This window comes from Eleutherodactylus coqui, chromosome 10 (genome assembly GCF_035609145.1).
Source record: "Eleutherodactylus coqui strain aEleCoq1 chromosome 10, aEleCoq1.hap1, whole genome shotgun sequence".
Taxonomy (NCBI): Eukaryota; Metazoa; Chordata; class Amphibia; order Anura; family Eleutherodactylidae; genus Eleutherodactylus; species Eleutherodactylus coqui.
Genome location: NC_089846.1, coordinates 126,931 through 147,634, shown reverse-complemented (window position 1 = coordinate 147,634; position 20,704 = coordinate 126,931). Strand labels below are relative to the sequence as shown.

General features: G+C 51.3%; 1 protein-coding gene across 1 annotated transcript; it reads left to right on the top strand.

Moving 5' to 3' along the window:
- The first annotated feature begins 855 nt into the window (after positions 1-855).
- LOC136579910 (rho guanine nucleotide exchange factor 3-like) lies at positions 856-16,660 on the top strand. The gene is made up of 12 exons (XM_066579996.1): positions 856-884; positions 980-1,034; positions 1,253-1,306; positions 5,452-5,559; positions 10,550-10,708; positions 10,780-10,842; positions 13,799-13,895; positions 14,727-14,803; positions 14,942-15,199; positions 15,273-15,443; positions 15,733-15,922; positions 16,137-16,660. The coding sequence occupies exons 1-12, from the start codon at positions 856-858 to the stop codon at positions 16,385-16,387; spliced, it is 1,512 nt and encodes a 503-aa protein (XP_066436093.1). The 3' UTR covers positions 16,388-16,660.
- Positions 16,661-20,704: the final 4,044 nt, after the last annotated feature.

Here is a 20,704-nt window from a genome sequence, read left to right as displayed (position 1 = left end):
CGCCGCCGGGAAGTGCCTGAGCATCGCGCGCGCCCTGGGGGACCGCCGCCGCCGGGAAGTGCCTGAGCATCGCACGCGCCCTGGGGGACCGCCGCCGACAGGAAGTGCCTGAGCATCGCGCGCGCCCTGGGGGACCGCCGCCGCCGGGAAGTGCCTGAGCATCGCGCGCGCCCTGGGGGACCGCCGCCAGGAAGTGCCTGAGCATCGCGCGCCCTGGGGGACCGCCGCCGCCGGGAAGTGCCTGAGCATCGCGCGCGCCCTGGGGGACCGCCGCCGCCGGGAAGTGCCTGAGCATCGCGCGCGCCCTGGGGGACCGCCGCCAGGAAGTGCCTGAGCATCGCGCGCGCCCTGGGGGTCCGCCGCCGACGGGAAGTGCCTGGGCATCGCGCGCGCCCTGGGGGATCGCCGCCGACGGGAAGTGCCTGGGCATCGCGCGCGCCCTGGGGGACCGCCGCCGACAGGAAGTGCCTGAGCATCGCACGCGCCCTGGGGGACCGCCGCCGACAGGAAGTGCCTGAGCATCGCACGCGCCCTGGGGGACCGCCGCCGACAGGAAGTGCCTGAGCATCGCACGCGCCCTGGGGGACCGCCGCCGACAGGAAGTGCCTGAGCATCGCACGCGCCCTGGGGGACCGCCGCCGACAGCAAGTGCCTGAGCATCGCACGCGCCCTGGGGGACCGCCGCCGCCAGGAAGTGACGCCTCGGCCAAACCACACTGACAGCTACCTGTGACAGGAAGATGTGGTCAGAGGCGGAAACGTCACAAAGTAGCTTCAGAATCACTGAGGAGCAGAAATAGGAGGCGCAGGAATGACCACCAGCAACAGCCACCAATCTTAATGGGACCCGATGCCATGGAGGGTGTGGGTGAGGGGCATGCCTGGTAGGATCCGGTTTCTCCAGGGTTGTTCTTGCTCCATGGTGCAGCTCTTGGTGACTCTGAGGTCGGACTTGTCAGTAACACATTTCCTCTTGCAGGGCTGAGCAGAGAGAACGTTCCTACACCAACGGCTCTTTATCCGAAAGCTCGGGGGTGAGTCCATTTAGCATAATTGTTTCCAGGGGGCATAGGCCGCTGAACAGAGCAAATTGTGTATCTAAGCCTATCTTATGTGATACACTGGTTCAGTGGGAGTATCTAAGCCTGTCGTGTGATACCGTCCGCTGAGCTGGGGTCTGGTTTTTGTTTTTTTCCAGCGTGGTACAGTCTGCTGAGCTCATCGTGTATCTAAGCCTGTTTTTCTGTTACAGCTAAAGAGAAGGAATCGAGGTGGGCCGGCTGCAGCGCAGGTAACGGAGGAGAAGGTGAGTGATCGGGGTCCATTACAGCTAGCCCCTCCATTCAGCCCTCATTTGTTTAAAGAGATTGAAAAATTGTTCCACAAGAATGTATATTGTGCCCGACCTCCATCTTGTACAGGCTGTGCCATGGAAAAGTAGCCCGCCCCCGACATACTGCGACAAGAACAAGCAAGTGGAGCGTTCTGTTCCAAAGCATTATTGATGTACCCGCATTACAACAGGTGCTGGCAGGGAGCACGTCCCAACATGTTGGCTGATGCTGCCTGCAGCTCTTCAGCGGTGATGCTGTGGATAGTGTTTGTGATACTTTCCTTCAGCTCATCCAGGGTATGCGGATTATTGCCATATAGTTTCTGCTTTAACTTTCCCCCACAGATGAAAATCACATGTAGACAAGTTCAGGGAACTTGGTGGTCAAAAGCTCTTGGTCACAGACTGCTCTTCTGTAAAGCCTTCATGAACCCGGCCAGCGAGTTGGGGGAGGTGCGGCACATTGCCCCATCATGTTGGGAAAAGCCGTACAGTCTTTATTGTGGTGTTAGTCGGTCATTAAACTATGCAAACATGTCCCGATAAACGGCACTATTCACAGGTGATTGAGCCAATTGGGCCACCGTCCGTGTGGCTGACACTGCGCACCAGGCTTATGGTCGTGCTTCGATATCAGTAGAGCCTCGTATTCTGTGAATTCACGTGACCCGATAAATGAACCGGCGCCTCGTCTCTCATAGTACAGTGACGGGCCTCGAGGAGCAGCCATGTAATTTACGTGTTTAGCTTTGTCGCGCTCCTGCAGTTTCTGCACACGCTATTCTGTACGGTTTCAGCGCTCGCCGTTACATCATTCGTGATGCACCAATTTGCTGGGACAGTTTCCGGGTTGATTTTCGAAGGATATTTGCATTCCGCTGTTGAATATCACTGATGACTTCAGTCTGACGGCTTCTTCCTGTTTACAACAGACCCGGTTTGGCGCCATTTCTGAACCCGGCTCTTGAATTGATTTGCTTCGCACATAGCCTTCCACAATAACTATTTGCCGTTGCAAGAAGAACGCCACAGGGCAGATTTATGGAAGCCGTCTAGAATAAAGTCTTTGCCCATAGCACCCAATCACAGCGCGGCTTTCATTTCTTATACGGCCTCCTCCAAAGCGTGCGGTATCGGGATCGAAGGTGCGTTACTTTTCCGTGGCCTGCCCTGTATTATATGAGATACTCGACAGCCCAGGGGTTGCAGTTGAACAACAAACAATGCGATTCTGATCGCCTGGTAATCAGTATGTACAGCAGCAGCTGACCCCCTTCCCAGAACGTCTAATGGGTCATGTGGGGGGGGGGGGGGGGGTCAGTGTTGTCTGATCGCCTGGTAATCAGTATGTACAGCAGCTGACCCCCTTCCCATAACGCCTAATGGGTCATGTGGGGGGGGGGGGGTCAGTGTTGTCTGGTCGCCTGGTAATCAGTATGTACAGCAGCTGACCCCTTCCCATAACGTCTAATGGGTCATGTGGGGGGGGGGGGGGGGGTCAGTGTTGTCTGGTCGCCTGGTAATCAGTATGTACAGCAGCTGACCCCTTCCCATAACGCCTAATGGGTCATGTGGGGGGGGGGGGGGGGTCAGTGTTGTCTGGTCGCCTGGTAATCAGTATGTACAGCAGCTGACCCCTTCCCATAACGTCTAATGGGTCATGTGGGGGGGGGGGGGGGGGGGGTCAGTGTTGTCTGGTCGCCTGGTAATCAGTATGTACAGCAGCTGACCCCTTCCCATAACGCCTAATGGGTCATGTGGGGGGGGGGGGGGGGGGGGGTCAGTGTTGTCTGGTCGCCTGGTAATCAGTATGTACAGCAGCAGCTGACCCCCTTCCCAGAACGCCTAATGGGTCATGTGGGGGGGGGGGGGGGGGGTCAGTGTTGTCTGGTCGCCTGGTAATCAGTATGTACAGCAGCTGACCCCCTTCCCATAACGCCTAATGGGTCATGTGGGGGGGGGGGGGGGGTCAGTGTTGTCTGCTCGCCTGCTATCTTTCTCGTCCTCACCAACATGGCTGTTCTCTCAATCTCAGGGCTCCGGCACACTTGTGTTTTTCTTGCGTGTTTTTTTTAACATGAATGTCAATGGGATTTTCTAATATTAAAAACGCACCGCGAAAAATTGCAAAGCACAAACTCGCGATATTTGTGCGATGCGTTTTTAACAAAAGAACGGCCCATTGACATTCGTGTTAAAAAAATGTGCAAGAAATACCCAAGTGTGCCGGAGCCCTGAGGGAATGGGGAATATCTCCCCCTGTCCATCCGTGTGCCTTGTATACTGTGACAAGTGACCCCTGTAGTGGTTGAGATACCAGAAGGGCGCTGATCTAAGTGCCATGTTACAAGGCTGATGAGCACAAAGAGATAGAATGTTGGGCAGAACTCCAATGAACGCCAAACTGCTCCATGGGAACAGACACGGCCCGGCTCTGCAGGTTTGGAGATGTGATGGAGGCTTTCCCCACAACCCACTACATAAGATCCCGATGGCACTGGGGTCTTCATCAGGGGCCGACTGCCTTGTACTGTAGTATTACTATGTGCTTTAATGGAGCGATCTACTGGCGTCCCAATAACCTATTGGCAGATGGTCTGCTAGCTGCGCCTTAAAGTGATCTTTAGTAAAGTTTACAAGAATGCTCATTAATAAGGTGAATCTGCCATTAGGTTATTAAACTCCAGCAACTGTGTTAGATTATGTAACTGCTCTGATTTCTGGCCTTCCCACATGGACATTTCTGCTTCTGTACATTGAGTATTGTTGGTTTCTCATATAACTTTGGGACTTCCTGTAAGATTACATTCGGCACTTGTGGGATACATTACAACCACATCCTCCTCAATGTTACAAAAACAAGAAACTGTGGCCTTGACATATAACTGGCCGATGAAACTCCAGCCTCGTACACAGGACAGATAAATCTGTCTCTCCGGCATAGCTGATGGACTTTAAGGCCCAGTTACACACAAAAGATTGCAAGATCAGTGATCGTTTTGCGTAAAGTACTAATAGGCACTAATTGCTATTAGTACTTTATTAGCTTCCTTTGCATGTAAATGAGCTTCTGGGAGCTGTTACAGAACTCAACAGGAGGTTAGAGCTCTGTAATTAGCGCCATTGTTCAGCCACCGACTCCCGAATTCGGCAGCAGTGAAAGACAGCTTTTGAGCGATAATCGCTGTCCAAATGGGCCTTAAGTCAGTTACACCTTATACTGAGGCTATATTCACAGGGACATTTTTCACCTGCAAGTTCTGTCTCCCATAATTGGGCTCATGTGAGCTTATGGCAGATGAGCTTGCAGGCTGTGCCATTCGTAGGAACTCTCCAAAATGCTTCTCAAAACTGGTTGTGGACAACTTTGAGCCCAATGGCATGGTGTATTATCCTGCTGGAATGTCCTATCATTGTGGAGGGAGCATGAAGTCCATGAAGGGCTGCAAATAGTCACCAAGCAGTGCGAAGCAGCAGGCCCTGGTCAATGATATGTTTAGGTGGACCATGCCATGGGAGCATCCCACACCAGTATGGGGCCACCACCAGCCTGAATGGTGCCTTATTGACAACTGGGGTCCATGGCTTTATGGGGTCTGTGCCACGCATGAACCTTACTATCAGCCTGAAACAACCGTGACCCAGACCACACCACATGTCAGTACTCTAGGTTAGTTAGCAACCTTCTGAGCCCACTGAGGGGTTGTGTGGCAGTGTTAACAGAGGTGCTTTGGTGAGTCTTGTGCTCCCATATTGTCTGGAAGCTGAAGAGCGTGGCACTGACCTGCGGGATCTGCGTGCCGACCTCCTGCATTGAATGTGGCTGTCTGTTTGCACTGACCATTCTAGCCAGGCGCCGTCGGTTGGTATCATTAAGCACCTGTGGGTAGTAATGCCTGCTATGGCACTGTGGAACTTCGGAAATGGAATGTCCCGTCTGTCTGGCACCCACTCTCACGCCTTGTTGCCATAGTTCACGTCGCCTTGCCATTAGCACGCTGGCCAGTGATTAGCCTCACTCATACTCTGTACTGCTATCCCAGGCGATCATTGGAGGGACCTGGCAGAGTTTACATTTGTGCACAGGAAGCAAGGAATGTACTTTCTAACCTCTGCAGGAACCCAGCAACAAGAGAGTCAAACCTGTCACCAAGACTTTGTCTGCAAGCAGCGCCCCCAAACAAGTGAAAGTTCCGCCATTGAAGAGGCTCAGCTTGTCCATCCAGGTAATATCTGTTTATGATGCCAAAGGACATTTTATAATCTTTGTCCTGGAAGGGGCTTCTATGCTTATTATCGCTCCCTGCAAAAGGAAATGAAAACTTCCTTATTTGCTCTTACAAACTGAGTGTCTTCATTAACCCCTTAGTGACGGCCACATTGCCTTTTTACATCCTAGCTGAGTGGGCTTTAATCCTCAGGGATGTAAAAACGTGCATCCCTTGAGGATTAAAGCACCGTGGACTCTGGACGTGACCGCTACATGCTGTTGGTTGCCGGAGGATAAAAGTAAATAAAAAGTTAAATAAAGTTAGAGATTCGGCTGTCTCCGTATATCAGATCCATGAGGGCAGCGAAGCGTATTTTCCCCCATCCTCCGCAATGCTCCTGAAGGTAGCCGAGAGGCAGGAGATCTCACCGGTGATGGCGGTGACCGGTCCCTAGGCCCGTGATAGCCGCTATCCAATGGATACCGGCGATGACGGAAAATTAAAAAAAAGTTAGTGTAAGCTGCCCTCATGGATCAGATACATGGGGGCAGCTGGAAATACTCACCCCCATCCTCCGTAATGTCCCGTGGCGATCTGGCCCTCCCGTGGGCTTATGCACATGTGCTGCACATGCACAGAAGGCCGGAGAGCCCGGCAAATTTAAAATCTGCCTGCACCCGACTGTCAAAAATATCCAAGTGCAGGGAGATGTTAGCGGGACCGTATGCGGTTCCTGGTCACATGATCACTGCTATCCACTGTTAACTTGTAACAATATAGACACCGGTGTCTAACGCCTCCTTATACCGGCAGCTTACTCTGGGTTTCTTTTCTCTATACTTCTTTGTATTTGTATCTCTTTATCTCCTCCCATTGATCTTCTTCTGTGGCGTAATCTACTGATGTTGGCTGTCTGGGTAGTGCATCAGCGCTGGCATTACTCTTTCCGACCCTATATTTGATGGTAAAGTTGAAGTTGGCTAGCCGTGAAGTCCATCTTTGCTCAAGAGTTCCCAATTTTGCTGACTTTAAATGTGCGAAAGGGTTATTATCTGTGTAAGGAATGAATGTGGATGCGCTGAAGTAATCTCTGAACTCCTCAGCCAATATGAGAGCTGGGAGCTCCAATGTAAATGAGCCGGAGCTCGGGTCGTGTCTTTCTGCTTCTGTCAGAGAACGGCTTGCACATGCTGTCACTCTTTGTCTCCTTGGACCCAACCCTTGCCTACTCGCATCAGTGTATACTCAGAAGCGTTTGCTGTAATCTGGATATCCCAGGACAGGAGGGGATATTAACTTATTTTTCAGGATTTCTAAAGCTTCTGGTTGTTCTTTCTCCCACGTGATGTAGATGGGTTTTCTGCAGTTTTGACGTTCCCCGGATCAGTTCATGCAGTGGTTCCGCATTTCCGGCGAAATTTGGGATAAATCTTCGGTAGTATCCTGCAAATCCTAAGAAACTCCTCACTTGTTTGACTGTTTTGGGTATTGGCCATTCTTGTACTGCTGGAATCTTCTCTGGATCGGGTCTAACTCCTTCCGCACTCACGACATGTCCCAAGTATCGTACTTGTGTTTGTAACAGATGACATTTGGACGGTTTCACCTTCAGATGATGGCGAACTAGTATCTCGAACACTTCAGCCAAGTGTTTCAGATGGTGGTCGTAAGTCTTGGAGTATATGATAATATCGCCCAGCTATTTCATAAGTCTTATGCCCACAGCATCTTTCCGTGAGTCTTTGAAAAGTGCCAGGATCATTGCATTGGCTGAAGGGCACAGAATTGAACTCGTATAGCCCTATTGGGGTAGTAAAAGCTGTTTTCTCTTGGTCTTCTGGAGACATGGGTACTTGCCAGTATCCACTAGTCAAATCTAGGGTGGAGAAGTAAGCTGCTGACCCCAAAGCTGTGAGGGATTGTTCGATTCAGGGCAAAGGATAGGCATCTTTATGTGTGGTGTTGTTCTATTTTCTATAATCCACACAAAATCGAATACCTCCATCTTCTTTCTTCACCAGCACCAGTGGGGCTGCCCATGGGCTATGGCTCTCCTGTATCACCTTGGTGTCTTTCATTTCTTTCATTAGTTTCTTTACAGGGTGGTACATGGCTGGTGGTATGGGTAGGCATTTTTCTCTAATGGGTATATGGGATCCAGTTGGGATGTAGTAACAGACACCTTCAGTTCGGCCAAAGTCTAACGGGTTTTTACTGAAGGCTTGGTGAAATTTCTGAGCCACTCTTACTACGCCTTCTTTCTCAATAGCAGGGGTGTCAACATTCCCAATTTGTAATTCAGCCCACCAAGGGGTCTCAGGTTGGCTATTTCTGTGGTGGAAACTCTGTGTATTTTGTTGAAAAGCAAACGGGGTGGGGCGGTAAGACGATGCAGGGTAGAGGTCATATGTGATAGGCAGGGTGGAAGGTGTAGGAAGCCATAGGGAGGGGCGGGGAACTAGGTCAGGGGATTTGGTATGCCTCCCTGAAGAGGTGAGTTTTTAAGGTGCTGCTGAAGTTTCGTGCATCGGGAATTGTCTGGGTGTCTTGGGGTAGAGCATTCCAGAGGATGGGTGCTGCTCTGGTGAAGTCCTGTAGGCGAGCATGAGAGGTTCGTATTACAGGGGTGTTTAGTCTGAGTGTGTTAGCCAATCGGAGTGAGCGCGCTGGGTGGTGTACGGACAGTAGGGAGGCGATGTATGGTGGTATACTGACAGTAGGGAGGCGATGTATGGTGGTGTACTGACAGTAGGGAGGTGATGCATGGTGGCATACTGACAGTAGGGAGGCGATGTATGGTGGCGCAGCACCATGCAGAGCTTTGTGAGTGAGGTAGAGGAGTTTACATTTAGTTCTGCAGTGGATGGGCAGCCAATGCAGCGACTGGCATAATGCAGAGGCGTCTGAGTAACGACTGGATAGAAAAATGAGTCTAGCTGCTGCATTTAGTATGGATTGGAGTGGAGCGAGTCTAGTGCGGGGGAGGCCGATGAGTAGCGAGTTGCAGTAGTTGAGTTGGGAGTGGATGAGGGCGACCACGAGCGTCTTTAGCGTGTCCGTGGTTAGGAATGGATGGATTTTAGCAATATTTCTGAGGTGCATGTCACATGTTTGGGCCAGAGATTAGATGTAGGGGGTAAAGGAGAGGTCAGAGTCCAGTGTGACCCTGAGGAAGCGGGCGTGCTGTCTGGGGGTCATGATGGTGCCAGACACTGGAATGGAGATATTGAAGGAAGGCAAATAGACGAGGTCGTCATTTTTTTTAGATAGGTCAAGTTTGAGAAAAAGGGAGGACATAGTATTACAGACAGTGGACAGTTGGTGATATTTTGGAGGAATGGTCCAGAGATCTCACGAGAGGAGGTGTATAGTTGGGTGTCGTCAGCGTAGAGATGGTATCAGAGGCCAAATTTGTGGATGGTTTGTCCAATTGGGGCAGTATAGATAGAGAAGAGAAGGGGACCAAGGACCGAGCCCTGGGGTACCCCGACAGCGAGAGGAAGTGGAGCGGAGATAGAACCAGCAAAGGAGACACTGAAAGAGCGGTCAGAGAGGTAGGAAGAGAACCAGGAGAGAGCAGAGTGCTTTAGACCAATAGAGTGGAGCATAGTGAGAAGGAGGTCATGGCCGACAGTGTCAAATGCAGCAGACAGGTCAAGGAGGATTAGTAGGGAGTAATTACCTCTCGACTTTGCCATCATCAGGTCATTTGATACTTCTGTGAGGGCGGTTTCAGTCGAGTGTAGAGAGCGGAAACCAGACTGGAGGGGGTCGAGGAGTGAGTTGTCAGAGAGAAAGCGTGTGAGACATAATATTAGGGGCACAATGGGTATGTTTCTGAACACAGGGCAAACAGTGGTATCCATTTTGGGGTGTAAATCCTCATTTTCATGTACACTGTTAAAACTGCCTATAAAATGACCTATTTAGAAATTTTTTTTTTTATATTTTAGCAATCTAAATTACATTAACTCCTGAAGGAAAAAAAAACTGAGGTAAAAATCCTCCTCACCCCCTCAGTGAATACATTAAGGGTGTAGTTTCTAAAATCTGGTCATTTGTGGGGGTCTCTGTCATTCTGACACCTATGAGCCTTTGCAATCTTGGCATGGTGCAGGAAAACAAAGTGTTCCTCAAAATGTTGATAATCAATGTTAAATTTGTATGTCCCCTAAATGATTAGAAGAAAAACTCAATTTTTTTCAAATGTGCGTCCAGAATAAAGTAAACAGATGGAAATATATAGCTTATTAAAAATGTGTGCAGCATGTTTGCACATATTTGAGATATTGAAAATGGAAATGTGAAAAAATGATAATTTTTTTCAAAATGTCCCCAATTTTGGTGCTTTTAATAAATATACATAAATTCTATTCTATTTTACCACCTAAATGAAGTACAATATGTTGCGAAAAATCAATGTCAGAATCACTGGGAGATGCGGAACCTTTATGGAGTTATTCTATGTTAAAGTGCCACATGTCTGATTTCCAAAATGTTGGCTCTCACCTAGGTGCAAACAGGCTCCGTCACCAAGGGGTTAAGGCCATTTACGGTGGTCAATAATTAGCTAACTTATCGTTTGTTAGCATATTCCTTCCTGGTTATTGCCCGTGTAAACAAGACAATGATCAGCTAGGAAAGATGTGTTAGTCAGCTGATGGCATCTCTTACTTTATGGCAAAAAGTAATTGTTTTGGTCCCATACAGGTGGCATATTGTTGGCAGCACATTCCTGGCTCCTCCTGGGGGTTGTGCTGCCAACAATTATAGGACCAAAACGATCATCTAGTTCATCTCCCATACGGTTTGTGCCAATCGACTTGTTATATCATTGACTGGAGCTCATTCAGGCAGGAGATCGCATGTATAATAGGACCCTCACGCCGGCGACGATTCCTGTGCCATTTGTGGGGGCACAGCTGGTCTTGTTATGGGGAAGGAGCGTGGCCATATTGTTACAGATTGGTCCGTTCATCTTCTGGCTAATCTTTCATCTGTACAGCGCTCCATAGGCTGCCGGAATGAAAGCCGCCTGTTCAGCTTCTCCCCGCGGATGTGCAGCCGAGACAGCTCTGTGAACATGAGAAGCAGCAAATTGTGGAGTGAAACGTTCGACAGTGCCGGAGAAGAACTGTCTGTTGGAGAGATTAGGAGGCAGGAGGTGCGGAGTGGGACACCACACTATCAGGCCATCTCTATGTTAGATGATGTCTCATACAATGTGTTCTGCAGGTGATCTTCGAGTTGATGCAGGGGGAGCGTATGCTTGTTGAGGATCTTCAGCTGGTAAAGAAGGTAACTCAAGTGCAGAATTTAAGCTGCCTGTGACAATCTTGTAGATACATATCAGCCATGAATACATTTGTATATGTATAGTACGGTGCAAAGCTTTAGGCAGGTGAGGGGGAAAAATAAGCGGGCAGTGTCGGTCATGGGCACGAGTCTTTAGGGGCGTAAAATACAAACTGCGTGATGGGTGTTGTCAAAAAAGGGATCTAGGTTTGAAGACTAATTTCTTAATTCTAAACCAATTGCCACATCTTACCAACAAAGTGGATGTACGACGGGCCTGTGATACGAGGAGTACCAAACATGCAGTAAGAGAGCGACGGCCATATCACGGTCTATATTAGTGCCACGCAGTCGTGGGAGAGTCCACAGGCAGGTGATGTAGATTCCAATGAGTTTCCCTGAAGCCTGTAAGTACAGTCGGCTGTCCATCTGGTATGATGGGCTCTTGGGTATCGACTCTCATGTTTCCACTCATCATCGTTGTCGTCTGAGTAAGCAGTCACCCCCAAACAGCAGCATTTCCAAATCTGAGAGGGAGAAGTTGGGATGACTGTAGACCCGACCCAAGACCAATCCGTTCGCCTCGGTAATTTACGTTCACCACAGGCACACGTCACCAATTCCACATGTGATGAATGTTGTGTATTTTGACTAATCTGTCTGCACAGACTCACATTTTGTGCGTGTTTTTTTAGAAGTGGCCGCACTCCGCCGGCTCGTATGTGAAGAGATACAGATTTCTTGGTTGACTCGTTCATTCATCTAGGAGTTCCAACTCATTTTCTGTTCCGGCCACAGCACTGGGCACTAGATGTGCCAATCTTGCCCCACGATGCTCAGCTGCCTTACGTTTGCAACACTCACATTCGGCATTAGCGAATTAGACTTGTTGTACTTCTCACAGCAGCTCTATCTTCCTGAAATGCGGTTTCAATCATTCTGGACCATTCATTAGCCGTGTGTCGGGACATTTTGCGAAATACATTTTTTCCCTTCTTCATACCACAATTTTCTGAAATCTCCTCTTTGTCTTTTTCTGTCATATACTTGTGTAGAACTCTTTGGGACGGATCGCACAGCACCTCACATGCCGTGATTGTATGCTGGAGTCCAGAGCTCCACTAATGTTTATCTGCGCTGCACATCGATTTTAGTACCTCCAGATGGCAATGCTATTCCGTCACCTGATAGCATGACCCCGAGGTCAGACTCCTTCACACTGGGATATTTAACAGTCGGCATACGTGTTGGCTAGAAATTATTTTAATTTTAAAACTTCAATGTTTTTTATTTTTTTAACGCTGGCCCAAGTACGGTTCTAAAAATACGTCTGTATTCTACGTTAAAATGCTTCAGAGTAAGAACGCTTCAGAAGCAGAAGGGTTAATAGTTTATTTTAGTCAATTAACAAAACGCAAAGGGACTGAACGAAAGTGAAATGTAAATCCCATCAGTATTCAGGCTTTATAGTCAGGTGTATGATGACTGGGTGAGGAACAGCTCCACTCTGCTACAAGGGCGAGGTTGTGGAAGACAGTACACAGGTCATACATCATGCCAAGACTGAGCACAGCTACAAGACACAAGGTAGTTATACATCAGCAAGGTCTCTCCCAGGCAAAGATTTCACAGCAGAGTAGGGTTCAATATCTGCTGCCCAAGCTCTTCTGAAGAAGCACAAAGAAGCAGGCAATGTTGAGAACCCTAGAGGCAGCAGTCGGCCAAAGAAACTGCATGCAGCAGATGATAGACAGATCGTGCTTACTTCCCTTCAAAATCGGAAGATGTCCAGCAGTGCGCTCAGCTCAGAACTGACAGAAATCTCACTATGACACTGAGATCACTGTCATAGTGACTGCAACCCTGCTAGCCACCATCAACCGCCCCCGGCAGTCACCAGGATTCAACCACCACACGGCTTAATGTCTGACCATTGTCTATGTGTATAACATCGCTCACTCTCCACCCCACCATACCGTGCACATCTCCACCCCGCCATACCGTGCCCATCTCCGCCCCGCCATACCGGGCCCATCTCCAGCCCCGCCATACCGGGCCCATCTCCAGCCCCGCCATACCGGGCCCATCTCCAGCCCCGCCATACCGGGCCCATCTCCAGCCCCGCCATACCGGGCCCATCTCCAGCCCCGCCATACCGGGCCCATCTCCAGCCCCGCCATACCGGGCCCATCTCCAGCCCCGCCATACCGGGCCCATCTCCGCCCCGCCATACTGCGCACATTTCCAGCCCCTTTACCTCCTGTACCCCCCCCCCCCCCATTACTTGTAATATGTAAGCTCGTTGGAGCCCCGCACCCCTATTGTCTGGTTGGAGCAGGACCCTCACCCCTATTGTCTCCATCAGCTGATTACTATGTAACCGTGGTTCTGTAATGTTTGTACTTTTGTCTTTCTGTATCCCCCGTCTATGTAAGCGCTGCGGGATATGTTGGCGCCATACAAATAAAGAGTATTATTATTAAGTGAGATGGAATAGGGTCACTGATGCAGGTAGTATCGGGAGAAGAAGAGAAAAGCTTGACAATGACTTATGCTGTTGGGTCAAATGCTGAGAGTGAACTAGTTATGGTGTGGGGTGGAAGGGGATGAAAGCTACTTGGGGTTTGGGACTTTATTTCCTGATGAACGTCCTTGGCCCTGAGCTCCGTCCTGGGCAGCTGCACTTCAGGGATACGGAGGGAAGAAATGTCTCCAAGAGGAGGTTCTGTTCCATTTTCTAACCCCATACAGTTCTATGCATAAAAACCAGAAACCAAGATGGAGAAGCAGTGAGAACGCAATGTGAAATGAAGCTTAGCCATGTTCTTGTATGGTCCTGTTTAATCGGTGTGGTTCATGATTCTGGCTTCATGACCTGCAAAGAAACTTCTACAGTGCTTTGCTTCTTGCATCTTCTCTCATTAATGCTTGTGAACATTTCATCCCTTCCATTCTTTAGAATTACTATGAGCCAATGTTGAAACTGGGCATCATGAGCCTGGATGAATTAAAGCAGATCTTTGGCATCCTGGACACCCTTCCTCCATTGCACCAAGGTCCGTCTTGTTCTTTGTTTGTTATTAATTAATTTTTATTGAGTGTTTTTGTTTTAAAAAATCAACCTACAACTCCTCCCCCCAACTCACTCCCCCCAACTCACTCCCCCCAACTCCTCCCCCCAACTCCTCCCCCCAACTCCTCCCCCCAACTCCTCCCCCAACTCCTCCCCCCAACTCCTCCCCCCAACTCCTCCCCCCCACCTCCCCCCCCCAACTCCCCCGCTTGTGAGAAATATAAAGTACCATGTTGAATCCAGAGAAATGACGCACGTGATACCCCAGCTGTGTCCTTTTACTGATGGAAGCAGAGAAGTATCCCAAAACAGATATAGGATGGGATATTAAGGCAGACAGGTATTGAAAGATACAGAACCCAACTGCGTATAGCGCTATGGATAATCCATCACTATGCTCTCCCCTAGACTCATTATCTGATCCTCTTACCCTTGTTACAAGGCTCTGCATATTTAAAGGCGCTAATCCTGAAGTGTTCAGCCATTTAGACCAGATCTCATAGGATTTACGTACCACTTTGCATTGAAGATATACTCCCTTCTCCCATGGCAGTATCACATCATCCTTCTATCTAAATTCTCATAATGTTGGGGGAGATTCAAGGTCAGTCTTCTCTGGTTTGCAGTGGTTCCTGCTTCTCGCCTTGCAAACAGTAGAAAAGCTGATATAATGTAGATATTCTATGAGATCCTTTCCTGAACCTTGAATTCCCACAGTTGAACGAAAGACAACATTGACTCCTGCGATCAAAGATCAATTTCTGAATTTCACAAACTCTTGCCGCTGATTACATTTTATATAATCACTTTGTAGACCTCTTTGATGAACTGGTAAAGTTGCGTCACGAAGATGGTACTGTAGACCAGTTAGGGCCCACCATGCTGGACTGGGTGAGTGGATCTTACATTCTCCAAATATGTTTACAACATTACCAAACTTGGGGCAACAATTGGATGCTGGCTGTCATGCCCCTATGTTTTATGCACACCACTGACAGTAATATACATATATACTTTAATGCTCTACAGCTTCCTCAACTTCACGCCTACAAAGCCTATTGCTGTAACCAAGTAGCTGCCAAAGCTTTGCTGGATCATAAGAGACGTAATCCGGCTGTGCACAATTTCCTTCAGCTATGCCAAGAATCTGCTTTCAGTCGTAAACTAGATGTGTGGAGCTTCCTTGATTTGCCCCGTAGCCGACTGGTGAAGTATCCACTACTGCTGAATCAGCTTCTGAAGCACACGGTGCCCGAGCACCCCGACCATCACACCCTGAGCCAGGCCGTGAGTATCATCATCTACATATCTAACATCCCTCAGGTGATGGATGTTACTGATCTGCCCACTCCTTGTCTAGGTGTCGGTCATCCAAGCCATTATTAGTATGATAAACAGCAAAGCTGGGGAGGCCGAGTGTGAATATTATAAGAAGAGATTGTGTTATCTGTACGAAACCCAAGGTGAAGAGTGTGTTTCTCGCTCCCGGCTGCTCCTTTGCCATGGAGAGCTGAAGAACAATAAGAGCCAAGTAAGTGATCCTTCACAAACCTTAGATCCAACATCTGGTCTGCAGTATACAAAGAGAACCCTCTTAAATGCGAACTTTAAGACTGGAGTAAGTTAACTTGGATAAGATCAAGTCCATTGAGATGAGTTTCTGTGAACCTTAATATACATTTGGCGCTCTGGGCTCAGTGATTACAACTCAGGGGATTTATAGAAAACACATTCTAGAGAATGAGGGCAAACGTTTTCCATGACCGCACACGATTTGCACTGCACCGTGCGGATGACTTTTCTTCAATTTTACCCTCTAGAGGCTTCATGCATTCTTGTTTGAGACTATCCTTGTCCTCACACGCCTCGTGATACACAATAACCAGCTGGAGTTCCAAGTTTACCGTCAGCCCATCCCACTTCCTGAACTTGTCCTAGAGGATCTTCCTGATGGAGAAGTGCGAGTGGGAGGTTCCATACGTGGGGCGTTCATCGCAGCCAATGAACGAGGTAAATGGATACGGAGGAGCTTCTTCTCCAAGGTCTTGTTATGGTCAATTGAACATATATTGGACCATGGATTCTCCATATGCATAAGTTTGGCATTCTCTCTTTTTCAGGACTAGGTAGAACATATGTGTGTTGGTTTCTTTGGCGATTTGGTTCTCCTGCTTGTTTAGTTGGAGTTTATAAGTAAATAGTCTTGTCTGTTGTTTTTTTGCAGCCAAAAATGTTTTCCGGGTGAGTTTCCAAGATGGTTCTAGGGGACAAGCTCACACCTTGCAAGCGAATGATTCCTTTAACAAACAGCAGTGGGTCAGCTGCATCCGACATGCTATGGTGACAACCCGAGAGCAGAGTGCCAGCCCTGCCACATCACCGGAAACCCCATGTACTCTTGGTAAGCTCTCAAGCCTGAGCCTGAACTGCCATGATGGCACTGCCAAGACGGAGGATGGACAGAGGATCATGTGAGGCAAGGAGCACACCAAGACTTGGAGCTTCCCTGCTCTGCTCATCCCATTCCTTCTTGATTCTTACCTTAATGCTTAGATCTGAACTCTATTTTAACATTGAAGACTTTGATTGCACGAAGCATTATAGGAAAACTCAAATGTTAGGGGAGTTTCATTCTCTATAAACCTTTTAGTATTTTCTGCTTTGCAGTATTAGTGTTCACATGTACATCCTTTGTATGATCTACCTACCCAGTCATAATGCCCCCCAAAATACAATCCTTCTCCTGTACCAAGTAGAATGAATAACAGGAAGCACAAATGTTGGATTAGAAGCCAATGACTAATTATAATGACTAACCCAAGCCGATGGAATAGCGCCCCCTATATGCATCTTTGTACGCCCCTGTGCTAGGGATATAACCAAGAGAGAAATCCTTTATCTCTTTACTACGTTCATGCATGTAGGCTCTTGGTTGTCCTGGCCCAGCTGTGTTGACACTACAACTCCCAGCATACCCATTGTATTTTTTACTATGTGTGAATATAGCCTCAGTCCCATTTTGTAGCAGTGTTATATCTACTAACCCCCTGGCTGATGTAGTGCCATCTTGGAGGAGTGTCGGGGTGGAGGGGGTTCTTACAGTCACAGATCTGGACTTGTATCTCAGAGGATTTGCAGTAGACAGTAATATCCGATGGATGACCTGCGGACATAAACCAATGCAAGTATTTTGTTAGCTCTCTGATACTAAGAAATTCTGCAGCCATAAAACTCCTGAGAGGAGAAGGAATCGGTTGCAGATTAAGAAGGCCAGTCGGCCCCCTGGAGCTGATATAACGGCCGCACACAGTCGGCCCCCTGGAGCTGATATAACGGCCGCACACAGTCGGCCCCCTGGAGCTGATATAACGGCCGCACACAGTCGGCCCCCTGGAGCTGATATAGCGGCCGCACACAGTCGGCCCCCTGGAGCTGATATAGCGGCCGCACACAGTCGGCCCCCTGGAGCTGATATAGCGGCCGCACACAGTCGGCCCCCTGGAGCTGATATAGCGGCCGCACACAGTCGGCCCCCTGGAGCTGATATAACGGCTGCACACAGTCGGCCCCCTCCAGCTGATATAACGGCTGCACACAGTCGGCCCCCTCGAGCTGATATAACGCCCGCACACAGTCGGCCCCCTGGAGCTGATATAGCGGCCGCACACAGTCGGCCCCCTGGAGCTGATATAACGGCCGCACACAGTCGGCCCCCTCCAGCTGATATAACGGCTGCACACAGTCGGCCCCCTTGAGCTGATATAGCGCCCGCACACAGTCGGCCCCCTCCAGCTGATCTAACGGCCGCACACAGTCGGCCCCCTGGAGCTGATCTAACGGCCGCACACAGTCGGCCCCCTGGAGCTGATATAACGGCCGCACACAGTCGGCCCCCTCCAGCTGATATAACGGCCGCACACAGTCGGCCCCCTGGAGCTGATATAGCGGCCGCACACAGTCGGCCCCCTGGAGCTGATATAACGGCCGCACACAGTCGGCCCCCTTGAGCTGATATAGCGCCCGCACACAGTCGGCCCCCTCCAGCTGATCTAACGGCCGCACACAGTCGGCCCCCTGGAGCTGATCTAACGGCCGCACACAGTCGGCCCCCTGGAGCTGATATAACGGCCGCACACAGTCGGCCCCCTCCAGCTGATATAACGGCCGCACACAGTCGGCCCCCTGGAGCTGATATAGCGGCCGCACACAGTCGGCCCCCTGGAGCTGATATAACGGCCGCACACAGTCGGCCCCCTGGAGCTGATATAACGGCCGCACACAGTCGGCCCCCTGGAGCTGATATAACGGCCGCACACAGTCGGCCCCCTGGAGCTGATATAACGGCCGCACACAGTCGGCCCCCTGGAGCTGATATAGCGGCCGCACACAGTCGGCCCCCTGGAGCTGATATAACGGCCGCACACAGTCGGCCCCCTGGAGCTGATATAACGGCCGCACACAGTCGGCCCCCTGGAGCTGATATAACGTCCGCACACAGTCGGCCCCCTGGAGCTGATATAACGGCCGCACACAGTCGGCTCCCTCGAGCTGATATAACGGCCGCACACAGTCGGCCCCCTGGAGCTGATCTAACGGCCGCACACAGTCGGCCCCCTGGAGCTGATCTAACGGCCGCACACAGTCGGCCCCCTGGAGCTGATCTAACGGCCGCACACAGTCGGCCCCCTGGAGCTGATATAGCGGCCGCACACAGTCGGCCCCCTGGAGCTGATATAACGGCCGCACACAGTCGGCCCCCTGGAGCTGATATAACGGCCGCACACAGTCGGCCCCCTGGAGCTGATATAACGGCCGCACACAGTCGGCCCCCTGGAGCTGATATAACGGCCGCACACAGTCGGCCCCCTGGAGCTGATATAACGGCCGCACACAGTCGGCCCCCTGGAGCTGATATAACGGCCGCACACAGTCGGCCCCCTGGAGCTGATATAGCGGCCGCACACAGTCGGCCCCCTGGAGCTGATATAGCGGCCGCACACAGTCGGCCCCCTGGAGCTGATCTAACGGCCGCACACAGTCGGCCCCCTGGAGCTGATATAGCGGCCGCACACAGTCGGCCCCCTGGAGCTGATATAACGGCCGCACACAGTCGGCCCCCTGGAGCTGATATAACGGCCGCACACAGTCGGCCCCCTGGAGCTGATATAACGGCCGCACACAGTCGGCCCCCTGGAGCTGATATAGCGGCCGCACACAGTCGGCCCCCTGGAGCTGATATAACGGCCGCACACAGTCGGCTCCCTGGAGCTGATATAGCGGCCGCACACAGTCGGCCCCCTGGAGCTGATATAACGGCCGCACACAGTCGGCCCCCTGGAGCTGATATAACGGCCGCACACAGTCGGCTCCCTCGAGCTGATCTAACGGCCGCACACAGTCGGCCCCCTGGAGCTGATCTAACGGCCGCACACAGTCGGCCCCCTGGAGCTGATATAGCGGCCGCACACAGTCGGCCCCCTGGAGCTGATATAACGGCCGCACACAGTCGGCCCCCTGGAGCTGATATAACGGCCGCACACAGTCGGCCCCCTGGAGCTGATATAGCGGCCGCACACAGTCGGCCCCCTGGAGCTGATATAGCGGCCGCACACAGTCGGCCCCCTGGAGCTGATATAACGGCCGCACACAGTCGGCCCCCTGGAGCTGATATAACGGCCGCACACAGTCGGCCCCCTGGAGCTGATATAACGGCCGCACACAGTCGGCTCCCTGGAGCTGATATAACGGCCGCACACAGTCGGCCCCCTGGAGCTGATATAACGGCCGCACACAGTCGGCCCCCTGGAGCTGATATAACGGCCGCACACAGTCGGCCCCCTGGAGCTGATATAACGGCCGCACACAGTCGGCCCCCTGGAGCTGATATAACGGCCGCACACAGTCGGCCCCCTGGAGCTGATATAACGGCCGCACACAGTCGGCCCCCTGGAGCTGATATAACGGCCGCACACAGTCGGCCCCCTGGAGCTGATCTAACGGCCGCACACAGTCGGCCCCCTGGAGCTGATATAGCGGCCGCACACAGTCGGCCCCCTGGAGCTGATATAACGGCCGCACACAGTCGGCCCCCTGGAGCTGATATAGCGGCCGCACACAGTCGGCCCCCTGGAGCTGATATAGCGGCCGCACACAGTCGGCCCCCTGGAGCTGATATAACGGCCGCACACAGTCGGCCCCCTGGAGCTGATATAACGGCCGCACACAGTCGGCCCCCTGGAGCTGATATAACGGCCGCACACAGTCGGCCCCCTGGAGCTGATATAACGGCCGCACACAGTCGGCTCCCTCGAGCTGATATAACGGCCGCACACAGTCGGCCCCCTGGAGCTGATATAACGGCCGCACACAGTCGGCCCCCTGGAGCTGATATAGCAGCCGCACACAGTCGGCCCCCTGGAGCTGATATAGCGGCCGCACACAGTCGGCCCCCTGGAGCTGATATAGCGGCCGCACACAGCCGGGCCATTCTAGCTGATATAACGGCCGCACACAGCCGGCCCCCTGGAGCTGATATAACGGCCGCACACAGTCGGCCCCCTCGAGCTGATATAACGGCCGCACACAGTCGGCCCCCTGGAGCTGATATAGCAGCCGCACACAGTCGGCCCCCTGGAGCTGATATAACGGCCGCACACAGTCGGCCCCCTGGAGCTGATATAACGGCCGCACACAGTCGGCCCCCTGGAGCTGATATAGCGGCCGCACACAGTCGGCCCCCTCGAGCTGATATAACGGCCGCACACAGTCTGCCCCCTCCAGCTGATACAACGG

What these genes read in the sequence shown, in the direction of transcription:
- LOC136579910 (XM_066579996.1), top strand. Translation starts at nt 856, where the DNA reads ATGGAGGGTGTGGGTGAGGGGCATGCCTG. An exon ending in CCTTCCTCCATTGCACCAAG is followed by an intron (nt 13,896 to 14,726) that starts GTCCGTCTTGTT and finishes ATCACTTTGTAG; the next exon opens with ACCTCTTTGATGAACTGGTA. An exon ending in CATCGCAGCCAATGAACGAG is followed by an intron (nt 15,923 to 16,136) that starts GTAAATGGATAC and finishes GTTTTTTTGCAG; the next exon opens with CCAAAAATGTTTTCCGGGTG.